Here is a 13,825-nt window from a genome sequence, read left to right as displayed (position 1 = left end):
AGGTTAGTCGCTAGGATAGTACGCTAGGATATCGTTCTAGGATAGTACACGAGGATAGTATGCCAGGTTATCGTTCTAGGTTAGTATGCTAGTCAACTTCCCAATCTTGGTAAACGTTTATGCTTCTACAGCCACATCTGTCTACATTCAGCATGTGCAACACTGAATGCAGACTCTGCAGCACTTCTTGAAATTCGGTACACTTCTCCAAGCATGCTGCTCTCCCTCACTAACACACACCCACATTCTTCCGGAAAATTCCCACTTCCTGTTTCGTGTGGGATTTACCACAGCGGCTAGCACGCGGCTGATGTGTGCTCACATTCAGACATCACTTTCGTTCAATAGTTAGTTCAGTAGCTTCATTCAGCGAAACACAAACTCGCACACAAGCACACATACATGCACACGCACATATGCTCAATCCACTTCCTCTTCCCCTCACATGGCTCGAATGCTCGTTTATATGCACCTGGAGGCCGAGCAATTACACTGTCAGAATTAACAAATGAGCTTTTAACAAGAGCATAACCATGAGAAAGACTGTGTGTGTGTGTGTCTGTCTGTCTGTCACAGGAATCTTTCACTCATTGTGTATTTACTCTAAACAGAAAAAATGGAGCTTTACAGACAAATATAAACGTCCAGTCTGCAGGGTGTAAATCTCACCGCAGGTTCCTCAACGTCGATGAATGATCACAACTATATATATATATATATATATATATATATATATATATATATATATATATATATATAAAATGTGTGTGTGTGTGTTTATGGTTCAGGTAATCTAGTCTGATACCTGTTCGGTCCAATGATGTGGTTCAAAATTATTTCAGGTATAACACAAAGTAATGCCATTAAAAAAAAAAGACAAGAAACCCTAACTAAAAAGCTAAAAAGATAGATAAACAGGAGGAAAAAAAAACAGAAAAAAGAAAGAAAAATACAAAAGGAAGGAAAAACTAAAAAAGAAAGGAAAAGTGATTTTAAATAAATATATTTTTGTAATAAATGTTTATGACTTCTAAAGCACTAATCATATACATCTCTTTTTATAATATCTCCTTCCATTTTCTTCCTCTAAATCCCTTCTTTTGCGTTTCTCTTACCACAAACACATTTTTTTTTTCTTCTCACATCATGCGAGAATCAGGTCCAGATCTGACCTTTGACCTTTGTTTAAAAAACGTGAGAGTCTGTCACTCGACTTCCTCTGCTAATTTAGGGTCATTTAACACACACACACGTCAACGTCACACAGCGTTCAGCTTGGAGCGGCTCGCAGACGCCGTGTGTGTGTGTGTGTGTGTGTGTGTGTGTGTGTGTGTGTGAGACGAGCTGGTAATTACGCTTTCTGTTTGACACTAAATACAGCCGTATTAAAGCTTTTAACGTGTTAAACGTGTCAGACAGACGGCTGAGGTCATCATCCTTGTCATAGTTGTTTGATGAAATTCTGAAATAAATGATACATGCTAAATCGCTTTCGTTTCCTTTTTCAGTGTTGTGTCAGTATCAGGGGGAGGAAATCAAAAAAATAAACTGAAAACAATCAGTTTAACCTGGTCAAGAAAAGAGAAGAAAAGAGAAGGCTTCAAGCATCAGCATGCGTTTTACAAAATCACTCTAAAATTAAAAATAAGGGTTTGCTTTTTTCTTTTTTTAAATCCAAAGCAGCCTGAGCATCGTTCCCTGAGGAACGCCGAAACGTAATGCTAGTAAATGAACAAGTGAGAAGTGGAGAAAGAGGGGAAAGAAAGAAAAGTCGTCAAAAAAAGAATAAAAGAAAGAATGAACAGAGAAAGAGAAATGACTGGAAAGATGGAAAAAGAAAAAAAATGAGGAAATAAGGGTGAAAGAAGAGATGAAACAGAGGAGGAAAAAAGGACAAAAAGAAAAGAAGGAAAAACAGGAAAATGAGGGAATGAGGAAATGAGGGACGGTCCGGTTCGCCCTCAGGGCTTCCAGCTGCACACCGAGCTCTCTAAGGATTGTGGGAAATGCAGCATGTACTCTGTTCAGATCATGTTTTTTTTATGCGTCCCACTGCTCGTTATTTCTCCAGACAGAAAAAAAAAATCCAGACAATCATTAATGATACTGATGATGACAGCAAGCTGAAGTGGGATTTAAAGCACTACACAACAAATAAAACAAACAAACAAACAAACATTAACATTTCAAAAATGGGCTATGATTTTTTTAGCGTAAAAAAAACCCCACAATGCCCTCTCTCTCTCTCTCTCTCTCTCTCTCTGCGTTTTCACTACAGAGACCAGAAGGATTTCATTTCTGGCTCCAGATTTGATATTGTTCTCTCAGCTTCACCACTTCACCGTGCGTAAAGTTTTAGTATTGAACAGGAAGCAGCCGTGTAAAGAACAGATCTGCTTTTGTCCAGAATTTCGTGATGTAAAGTTAAAGCAAAGTTGACAAACAAACATTCACAAATGTGCACCGAATCATTTCTTTCCGCCCAGAAGTGCCTCATGTTGTGATGCTTCCTGAGATTTTTCCCAATCAAAATTTTCCAATCCAGATTTTGAAAAAACAAGATGAGGACTCGTGAGACAATTAGGGGCCCAAGCATGAACCCTTTTATTCTTCTTATAATTGTTATTCGACCTTGATGCCGGAGTCTCCAGCAGCCCACGGAGTGCTTCGTACACTTTTTATAAAAATCTGGCACAGTGATGCAGGACAGTCTCAGAGACCTTCAGGCCAATTCTGGTGTACGCTCCTCAAGCGCCACCAAGTGGGCCACCAAGAGGGCAAATCTGGACATACGTTTGCAACACACAAAGTGATTCCAAAATCTCCACAAATCTTTAGGTCATCCCGAGCTCAGGCAGATACCATGATGTTAACTTCCGCCATTTTGAATTTTCCCCAACAAACCACGATTCTCATTTCTATCGATTCCCTGACAGGTGTCGAGTTTTCTCAATGGAATGAATTTGTGATCCGCCAATCAAGCATTCGGCCATTTTGAGTTTTTAACAAAAACATTTGTTTCGGTTCTTCTCAGCATCCCTGACGAAACTCGTTTCTTTCTAATATGCAGGAAGTTATGTCCACAATGAGCAAACAAATCTGATGCAGAAATCGCCAAACTGATCCATCGTGGTGTAATCCATCGTACCAAACTTTGTATACGACTGAAAGACCATGTCATCAAGGTTTGCAAAAATTTCTGTCCAAATTCACCTCTAGGGGATGCTATAACTTACAACGCAGTCAAACTGAATAACTTTTGAGGTGATCAACATCATGATCATGAATCATCAACAAATCATGATTCTTCATTCTGAAGATTCGCGACTCGACGGAACAAATTTGTGAATTTGTCAAACAGGAAGTCAGCTATTTTGAATTAGAACAAAAACTGCTCGATTTTTCTGCTAAAACTTTTGTCTAATCTTTGTGAAATTTGAACAACTGCGCTGTCGGTTCGTGCCGAGCAAAACTTCTCATTATTTTTGATATTCAGCAGAGTTAATCTGTAACGTGTGAATAAACGTGACTGCAACGTCACCAATCAGGAAGGGATGTCACATCTCAGAAACAGCGTGATGTCTTGCTGTGAAATTTCAGATGCCTCACGGTCTCTTGGTCTTCTTTTTTTGATAAGGGATGAGGCCGGAAAGTGCTTGGCCCCCCTTAATCGCTTCTTGCAGCTATATTTTCTCTAATGTTAATCTGCTTGGTTTTGTTTTTAATCCAGATTTACAGATTAACTTAAATTTAGTTTACTTTGAAATATTTCATTTCAATTTTTGGAATTAATTTAACAATTCATCATTTTAAATGGATATTCCTTACATTTGGATTTGTATGTTTGTGTTAATATACTGTAGACAGAGTAACCCCACAGTACCACCACATGCACTACACACTACACACACGAGTTCTCCAAACACACTTCCCATACACACCTACAGTGGACTATAATTCACTCTACACATTACACCTGGCTACTCACCTGCAGCGTCACACACTGACATGCAAAAAAAATAAACAGAAAAAACACACACCACTCAATGAGAGATGAATAATCTAATCGAACCAAATGTTGTGACTTAGTTAGAGGTGAAATGCATGAAAGGAAAGAGAGCGATCTGTAATGAGGACTGACCTGAAAATTAAATTAGTATAAGTTAGGTTTTTTACTGAGGTGTAGCTCTATAAAAATTGTACAGCAAGCACAACACTCATTTTACAGCCGTGTACCTGCTCACACCAAACTGCTGTGTGTGTGTGTGTGTGTGTGTGTGTGTGTGTGTGTGTGTGTGTGTGTGTGTGTTTTCTCACCATGTTCAACTGCAGATTTGAGTGTAGCTTCTGAGTGTGACGACCCAAAGGGATTCCTGATCAATCGACGACGTCTCCTCAGATCATCCTCCCAAAAATCCAAACGCCAAAAACACTGCTTCCTGGGGGAGAGAGAGAGAGAGAGACAGGGGGAGAGAGAGAGAGAAAAAATGGGGGGAGACAGAGATGGAGAGAAAAAAAATGGGGAGAGAGAGAGAGAGAGACAGGGGGAGAGAGAGAGAAAAAATGGGGGGAGACAGAGATGGAGAGAAAAAAATGGGGGGAGAGAGAGACGGGGAGAGAGAGAAAAATGGGGGGAGACAGAGATGGAGAGAAAAAAATGGGGGGGAGAGAGTGAGAGAGAGAGGGAGAGAGAGAAATTAACCCTGTGAATAAGTGCTGAATAGTTGAATTTAAATCTGAGACAGAGAGAGAGAAATTAACCCTGTGAATAAATGCTGAATAGTTGAATTTAAATCTGAGAGAGAGAGAGAGTTCACACACAGCAGGTCTCCGCAGAGCCCAGGCTGCGTCCACATTAACACACTTTTTAGTTTTAAAACGCATCACTTTTGCTCCGTTTATCCCTGGTGTCCACACTACTCCAGAGCGTTCAAGCCCCAAAATTGGAGATTTTTGGGAAGGCTGTGGGACCTGTTTTAGCGTGCAAACTCTGGGGTGGTGTTTTAGTGTACGTGAACAGTCATGTGATCTGCGTTTTCAGGCGTGTCGGTGTGGACAGAGGTTATTTCTGATATGGAGCTAAAACACTGGATGGAGATCGTTTATATTTACCTCCGCCAAGGAGGTGATGTTTTCGGTAGCGTTGGTTTCTGTTAGCAACATTACGGAAAAAGTAATGAACGGATTGGTCTGAAATTTTTTCCAGAGGTGTGACTGGGCACGAGTAACAATCCATTACATTTTGGCGGTGATCTGGATCACCTTCTGGATCCCGGATTTTTTTTATTTAAAACTAAAACTTATTAATGTGGACGTCACCTCAGTGTGCGTCAGTCAGTCTTGTGTTTTTAAAAGTCTTCTGATCACACACACACAGACACATCCTTGGCACTAACACCATAACCTTGGGCTGTGTGGTTGCTGAGGGTGAGCTAAATACATATCACACACACTCGCACTCAAACGCACACACACTTCCGACAGAGCAATCCTTTACACACACACAGATTTCAGACCACAGCAGGAAGCTGTTTGCCATTGCAAGAATTCATCTCACACACACACACAATTCGTCTTTGCAATTTGCACTACTTTACCACAGAGCCTCACTAAATCACTCTCTCACTTTCCCCCTCTGTCCGTCCCCCCCCCCCCGTCTCCCCCCCGCACATTTGATACTTTATTCTGAGCCTCTCACACTGAAGTGGTTTGCGAGTTAAACACTAGTTTCATCGGTTTCTTCCTTTCTTCCCTACTTACATTCTTTGATTTGTCCCTTCTCCTTTTCTTTACCCTTCCCTCTGTCCTCTTCCCTTCTTTCATCTTCCTTTCTTCCCCTTCCCTCCTTCTCTACCTCCACCTTCCCTCCGTCCTCTTCCCTTCTTTCATCTACCTTTCTTCCCCTTCCCTCCTCTTCTCTTCCCTCCTTCCCTTCCCACCTTCCTCTGCCCTTCTCTACCTCCACCTTCCTTCCTTCTCCTTCCCTCCTCTTCCCTTCTTTTATCTTCCTTCCTTCCCCTCCCTTCTTTCCTCCTCTCTTCCCGTCTTTCCTTCAGTTCCCTCCTTCCTTCCTGCTGTTAAAATGAACTTTACTTTGGTCTGATCTCAGACACCATCAGGAAGAGAGATGATAAAGTTTTAGGATCAGCTTTAAGACACTTCCTCAAAGTCACTCGTTGCTCTTCACTCTGTCTGAAAACTGGACTGTCTCATTATTATTGCATATTTAACAGATCAGTGCATTAATATTTCACAGAATTAGATTTTACAGGTTGATAACAGTCACAAAACCGAGGTGAGTTAAAGCGGAAACTCTGCCCCCGACACTGAGCGAGGTCCGAGTGAAGTGCGGGAGATTAGACCACGGCAGCGCGAGTGTTTCCTCAGGTCAACTCCACCTCCTTCTCTTCATTTCTCAATGAAAATGAAATCTGATTTCCCAAAGGGTGTGGGTGTGTGTGTGCGCGCGCGTATGCGCGTGTCCATACTTATTCCCCACAGCCTCCATTCAATAAAAGGATGAAATGAGAATATTCCTCTCAGCCACTTGTCCTGATGGGAGTTGTTGTCTTTCATCTGACGCTCTCTGACCTGCAATCTGTATCTCAATATCTATTCTCTCACACACACTTAGACTTCCCTCTCTCTTTTCATTCTCTTTTCGTTTTCTCTCATATTTTGCTGCATCTCAGAGGGATTTGCTGTCCAGCAAACAATAGGAATGAAACACACACACCCAATAACAATATCCGTCCTTCACCATCACTGACCCTTCATTTTCTTATTCTTGTTCTGTTCATAGTTTGATGGACGGCTGTGTCCACGTTCACATATTTCATCCTGTGTGTGTGTGTGTGTGTGTTACAGTGGTGCTTGAAAGTTTGTGAACCCTTTAGAATTTTCTATATTTCTGCATAAATATGACCTAAAACATCATCAGATTTTCACACAAGTCCTAAAAGTAGATAAAGAGAACCCAGTTAAACAAATGAGACTAAAATATTATACTTGGTCATTTATTTATTGAGGAAAATGATCCAATATTACATATCTGTGAGTAGCAAAAGTATGTGAACCTCTAGGATTAGCAGTTAATTTGAAGATGAAATTAGAGTCAAGTGTTTTCAATCAATGGGATGGCAATCAGGTGTGAGTGGGCACCCTGTTTTATTTAAAGAACAGGGATCTATCAAAGTCTGATCTTCACAACACATGTTTGTGGAAGTGTATCATGGCACGGACAAAGGAGATTTCTGAGGACCTCAGAAAAAGCGTTGTCGATGCTCATCAGGCTTGAAAAGGTTACAAAACCATCTCTAAAGAGTTTGGACTCCACCAATCCACAGTCAGACAGATTGTGTACAAATGGAGGAAATTCAAGACCATTGTTCCCCTCCCCAGGAGTGGTTGAACAACAAAGATCACTCCAAGAGCAAGGCGTGTAATAGTCGGCGAGGTCACAAAGGACCCCAGGGTAACTTCTAAGCAACTGAAGGCCTCTTTCACATTGGCTAATGTTCATGAGTCCACCATCAGGAGAACATTGAACAACAAATGGTGTGCATGGCAGGGTTGCAAGGAGAAAGCCACTGCTCTCCAAAAAGAACATTGCTGCTCGTCTGCAGTTTGCTAAAGATCACATGGACAAGCCAGAAGGCTATTGGAAAAATGCTTTGTGGACGGATGAGACCAAAATAGAACTCATCTCATCTCATCTCATCATCTCTAGCCGCTTTATCCTGTTCTACAGGGTCGCAGGCAAGCTGGAGCCTATCCCAGCTGACTACGGGCGAAAGGCGGGCTACACCCTGGACAAGTCGCCAGGTCATCACAGGGCTGACACATAGACACAGACAACCATTCACACTCACATTCACACCTACGGTCAATTTAGAGTCACCAGTTAACCTAACCTGCATGACTGTGGGGGAAACCGGAGCACCCGGAGGAAACCCACTCAGACACGGGGAGAACATGCAAACTCCGCACAGAAAGGCCCTCGCCGGCCACGGGGCTCAAACCCGGACCTTCTTGCTGTGAGGCGACAGCGCTAACCACTACACCACCGTGCCGCCCCCAAAATAGAACTTTTTGGTTTAAATGAGAAGCGTTATGTTTGGAGAAAGGAAAACACTGCATTCCAGCATAAGAACCTTATCCCATCTGTGAAACATGGTGGTGGTAGTATCACGGTTTGGGCCTGTTTGGCTGCATCTGGGCCAGGACGGCTTGCCATCATTGATGGAACAATGAATTCTGAATTATACCAGCAAATTCTGAAGAAAAATCTCAGGACATCTGTCCATGAATTGTATCTCAAGAGAAGGTGGGTCATGCAGCAAGACAACGACCCTAAGCACACAAGTCATTCTACCAAAGAATGGTTAAAGAAGAATAAAGTTAATGTTTTGGAATGGCCAAATCAAAGTCCTGACCTTAATCCAATTGAAATGTTGTGGAAGGACCTGAAGCGAGCAGTTCATGTGATGAAACCCACCAACATCCCAGAGTTGAAGCTGTTCTGTGTGGAGGAATGGGCTAAAATTCCTCCAAGCCGGTGTGCAGGACTGATCAACAGTTACCGGAAACATTTAGCTGCAGTTATTGCTGCACAAGGGGGTCACACCAGATACTGAAAGCAAAGGTTCACACATGTTTGCCACTCACAGATATGTAATATTGGATCATTTTCCTCAATAAATAAATGACCAATTATAATATTTTTGTCTCACAGGGCGGCAAGGTGGTGTAAGTGGTTAGCACAGTCGCCTCACAGCAAGAAGGTTCTGGGTTCGAGCCCAGCGGCCAGCGGGGGCCTTACTGTGTGGAGTTTGCATGTTCTCCCCGTGTCTGCGTGGGTTTCCTCCGGGTGCTCTGGTTTCTCCTACAGTCCAAAGACGTGTGGTTAGGTTAATATGGGGCGGCCTTGGGCTGAGGTGCCCTTGAGCGCGGCACCTAACTCCCAACTGCTGCCTGGGCGCTGTTGGCATGGCTGCCCACTGCTCTGGGTATGTGTGTGTGTGTTCATTGCTCACATGTGTTTTCACTGCTTCAGATGGGTTAAATGCAGAGAGGATTTTCACAAGTGTGTGATGAATAAAGTTGTGCTTTCTTTCATTTGTTTAACTGGGTTCTCTTTATCTACTTTTAGGACTTGTATGAAAATCTGATGTTTTAGGTCATATTTATGCAGAAATATAGAAAATTCTAAAGGGTTCACAAACTTTCAAGCACCACTGTAAATTTATGACATTCCTTTTTCTTCCACCTGTTCATATTTGCCCTTTCTCTTAATTTATACACACTTGCTTTTTGTATGTTCTTTCTTTCTATACCTCTTTTGATTCTTTTATCTTTCCTTTTTCCACAAAATTTTCTTCCTTCTCTCCCCATTCCTTTCTTCTTTTTTTCCTTTCCATCATACCTTCCTTTTCCCCATGCTTCTTTCCTTCCCTCATTCTATCTTTCCATCCTACTTTTTTCACCTTCCATCATTCCTTCTATTTTCCACCCTTCAGTCCTTCTGCCTTTCTTTCGTGTAATTGTCCTTTCTTTTATCAATCCGTTTTTTTCCTATACACTTGTTTATTTCCCTCCATTTCATCTTTCCCACTCCTCCTCCTCCTCCAGCTTTGGAATGCCATACCTCTTTCTCTCTCTCTATCTCTCTGATGTGTGCTCCCATTTTTCTGATCTAAATCAGACATAGCTCTATGAGAGATGACTGCATCTCTCTCTCTCACACACACACACACACACACAGAGAGGGAAATCGATGGCTGTGAAATTGAAACGGAACGGATTCTTATCAACTGAGAAGAGAGATAGAAAGAGAGTGATGAGTGTGGAAGTGTTTCGCTCGGCAGTTACTAATCCAACACAGACAGACTCTCAATAACATGACAAAACGATCAATATTTAACACCCTCCTTCTCAACTCCTCACATACATCACTATTATCACTAATATCACTAATATGAGAGATGAGCGTGAAAATAATGGTACGGTATATACTCCTGCAGAAGGGGTGGAGGGCAGAGGCTGTAGGGGATAGGCTGTAGGGCATAGGATGTGGGGGATAGGGTGTAGGGGATAGGTGATAGATTGTAGGGCATAGGGGAGAGGCTGTAGGGCACAAGGAATAAGGATTAGGCTGTAAGGCACAGGGTGTAGGAGGTGAGGTTGTAGGGCGTAGGGGAGAGGATGTAGGGTATCGGGGATAGGCTGTGGGGTGTAAAGTGTAGGGCATAGGCAGTAAGGGATAGGCTGTAGGGTGTAGGTGATAGATTGTAGGGCATAGGGGAGAGGCTGTAGGGCACAGGGTGTAGGGGGATGTGCTGTAGGGTGTAGGAGGTGACAGATTGTAGGGCAGAGGGGAGAGGCTGTAGGGCACAGGGTGTAGGGGGATGTGCTGTTGCACATAAGGGATAGGTTGTAGGGTGTAGGGGATCGGGGTAAGGGCTAGAGTGTGTGTGTGTGTGTGTGTGTGTGTGTGTGTGTGAGGACATGACTGATGGTGCTTTTAGATCAGCTAATGATCACAGATGTTTGTTTATATCATATAATGTATGTCATGCTGTGGTATGTGCATGTTATATTTGTGTATCTTACTCCATGCGTGTGCGCGCGCACAGACGGAGGCTAATGATTTCTCCTGTTTACTCTGCACAGTGATACATACGCAGGAGGAAATGGATTCTTCCCCATCTCACTGATCTCTTGTATTAAACAGCTCCGCTTTCACTTAAAGTAAATCGAGATCCTCGTGAGAGAGAGGGTGTGTGTGTGTGTGTGTGTGTGTGTGTGTGTGTGAAGAGCCTCAGCCTTATCAGCTCATCGCTTTCCTAAAGCACTCTGGGTAAACCGAGGCTGCGTGCGTGTGCAACAGTGGGACTGGAGCAGTGGATTACAGGATTAGACTATAATCCTGTTTTAAACACGAAATCACATTTCGTATCTGTGAACGCTGCATTATTTACTCTCCTGCTTTAATACAGCAATAATACACTCTCTTCAATTTCCGCACTCTTTCCTTTCTAATCTCTCTCGCTCTCTCTACGTTTTTAATCGTATGTCATTGTTCATTTTCCCCTTTTGTTACATTTCTCCCGTCTTCCTTTCTTGTGCTTCATTTTCCTCCTGCTATTCTTTTCTTTATTCATCTTTTTTGTTTTTCCCCTTTATTTAAAATAAATACACTTTTTAAATATTTCTGTACCCTTTTCCTTTATTTTCTTTTTATTTAATTCTTCCTTTCTGTTTCACTTTTGTCTTCCTTTCTTTGTTCTTATTTTCTTTCAGTCATTCATTTGTTGATTTTTAAACTTGTTAAAAATTCTCTTTCTTTTTGATCTTTCTCTTCCTGTACACCCTCAGCCATCATTTCTTCCTTGGTGTGATCTGCCTCCCTTTTCCAGCCCTGCCTTCCTTCTTTCTTACTTTCTTTCCAGTCTAATTATCCTTTTATTAATGTTCTCCTTTTGAATTCCTCCTTTTTCTTTTCTCTCCATTATTATTTCCTCTGTCATTCATTTTTATACTTCTGTTTGAATTCTTTCATTATTTTTGTTCTCTCTCTTCACCATGTCTTTCTTTTTTCCCTTAATTTTCTTCCTTCTTCCCTTTCGTCATTCTGTACGTTTGCACCTTGCTGCCTGGGACACGTTTCGCACGTGTGAACGCTGCACTGCTCATGCTGTATGTGTTTGAGAGGATGCGACTCATCTCCTCTTTATTCAGGATTAACAGATTGGCATCATTCTGTTGTTGATTATTCTTTCTGATGAGAGTCCTCCGCGCACACACACTGACCTGTGAAAGCCATAAATGGGTTTATAAGGTTTCTGTCTCTCTCTCTCTCTCTCTCTCTCACACACACACACACACACACACACACACAGAAAGAGGAAAAAAATGCTTAAAGCATTACAGTATGTCATAACAGAAAGATCAGCCAGCGGCTATTTATGTTAGCTTCATAACGAGCGCCATTAATGGCCGGCTTTAGCCATAAACACTCGAGAAGCACGTACAAACATCCCAGAGAGAGAGAGAGAGAGAGAGAGAGAGAGAGAGCAGCTGTCTTTATGCTAGTCATCTCATTTTTCCTCTTCGTCCACCTGGAGACTTGAGAAGTAAACAGGGATTAGCGGGTAGACATTAGCGAGTGTGCTAACTCCTACTGTGTGTGTACATTTGTGTATCTGTGGATTGTCAAACATGAGTGAGTGTGTGTGTGTGTGTGTGTGTGTGGGGGGGGGGGGGGGGATCATCATATATTTGCATGCTAACATTCATTTTGTGTGTTGATTACCAGACAGCATGCTAGCTACCCCAAATCTCTGAAATATTCCACGCACGCGTGTGTGTAGGGGATTAAACTATGCGGTAATGAAAACATCGCACAATGTGTGTGTGAGTATATACAGCACAGTGGCAGGAAACAGAAACAGAGTGTCAAACCACAACGTATTAACAGCTTCTGAACAGCTGATGATGTCCATATGTTAGCGCCCAAGCGCGTGCTTGTGTGTGCACTAGTCACGTGTCGTTCGAGAACGAGTCTACTCTTCAAGGTGAATTGACTCTTACATGCGAGTCTGTTATCTGGAATCAACTGTGTCAAAGTTTGTTTGAAAATTCATCAGTCGTGAATCACATTTATCGCAACTGTGATTAAAAGAAAAAAAAACACACAAAAAAAAACCCAAGTGAAAAGAATCACCTCAAAGAATCGACTCGTTCACGACTCCCTGAAGTGATTCATTTGACAGTCTGGCTGAAACTTATCAGTATTCTGGATTCACAATTCTGTAATATAATGACTCAAATCGATGTAGTGATTTTGACACTCTTAGGTCAAATTACAGGATCTTTTACAGGTAAAAGATTCAAAGAGTCGAATCAACTCAAAGCATCATGAAGGAGTCGACAGTTTGAGGTGATCTGACTTCTTCAGGAAATAATTTTAGACCTTCGAGACAAATCTTTTCCGTCACTTATAGCGGCACTGTGTGTGATTAGTGATGTTAGAGAATTATCTTTCACGTAAAAGAATTGTGAATCCTGAATCATCACAGGATCGATTCAAGGTAAAAGAATCACCCAGAAGAACTGAATCGTTGAGTGATTTTTAGCAATTTGACTCATTCGCATTAAAGAATCATTAACACAGAACACTGATGAATTTTTATCCAAGCTATCGCAGAGTCTATCAACGTAAAATGAATTATCTAAGAGTCAAATCACCTCAAAGACTTGTTACTGAGTTGACTCTTTAATGCGATTCTTTTAACTCAAAGATGATTCTTTTTTTTCCCGCCAATCACAATTGTACTGTATGTGATTAATGATGTTTGAGAATCATGAGTAAAGCATACTGATTCATTTTCAGCCAAGGATCTATTACAGTGAAAAGAATCATCTCAAAGAAGCTTTGACTCTTTCACATTTGACAATCGTGAACACAGAACATTCATTATTGCTGCACAGATTTATGGGTAATAGGCAACGCCGAGGATATACTGATGGTACCTTCAACTGGGGGCAGTTTAAAGGCATCTTAGAAGACATGAAATGAGAGTATGATCAGTTTTGAAAGGTCCTTGATGCATCACTGTCTTGTTCGACACCCTCTTGAGACAGCATTTTTCCCGCTTCAAACACACCCATAGTTGTCTATCTGATTAATGACATTAGAGATTTGTGAAACTCAAATTGTCAACTCAATCATAAGTCCTTGGGGTGATTTGACTCTTTGAAATGATTCTTTTCACTGCAAGATGATTCTTTTCTTTCGATCCCAATTGTGTATCTGAACAAGAAC

The 13,825-nt window shown here is 41.8% G+C and overlaps 1 protein-coding gene across 1 annotated transcript in view; it reads right to left on the bottom strand.

Moving 5' to 3' along the window:
- lrba (LPS-responsive vesicle trafficking, beach and anchor containing) overlaps positions 1 to 13,825 on the bottom strand; it is a 373,382-nt gene that overhangs the window by 125,821 nt on the left and 233,736 nt on the right. The window contains exon 38 of the mRNA XM_060917126.1: positions 4,318 to 4,439. Within this exon, the coding sequence (XP_060773109.1) occupies positions 4,318 to 4,439 (122 nt within the window). The remainder of the gene's footprint in view (positions 1 to 4,317; positions 4,440 to 13,825) is intronic.

The sequence above is a fragment of the Neoarius graeffei genome, chromosome 3, assembly GCF_027579695.1.
Source record: "Neoarius graeffei isolate fNeoGra1 chromosome 3, fNeoGra1.pri, whole genome shotgun sequence".
NCBI classification, from domain to species: Eukaryota; Metazoa; Chordata; class Actinopteri; order Siluriformes; family Ariidae; genus Neoarius; species Neoarius graeffei.
The sequence above is the reverse complement of the archived record's forward strand: the minus strand, read 5'-3'. Positions and strand labels throughout refer to the sequence as shown.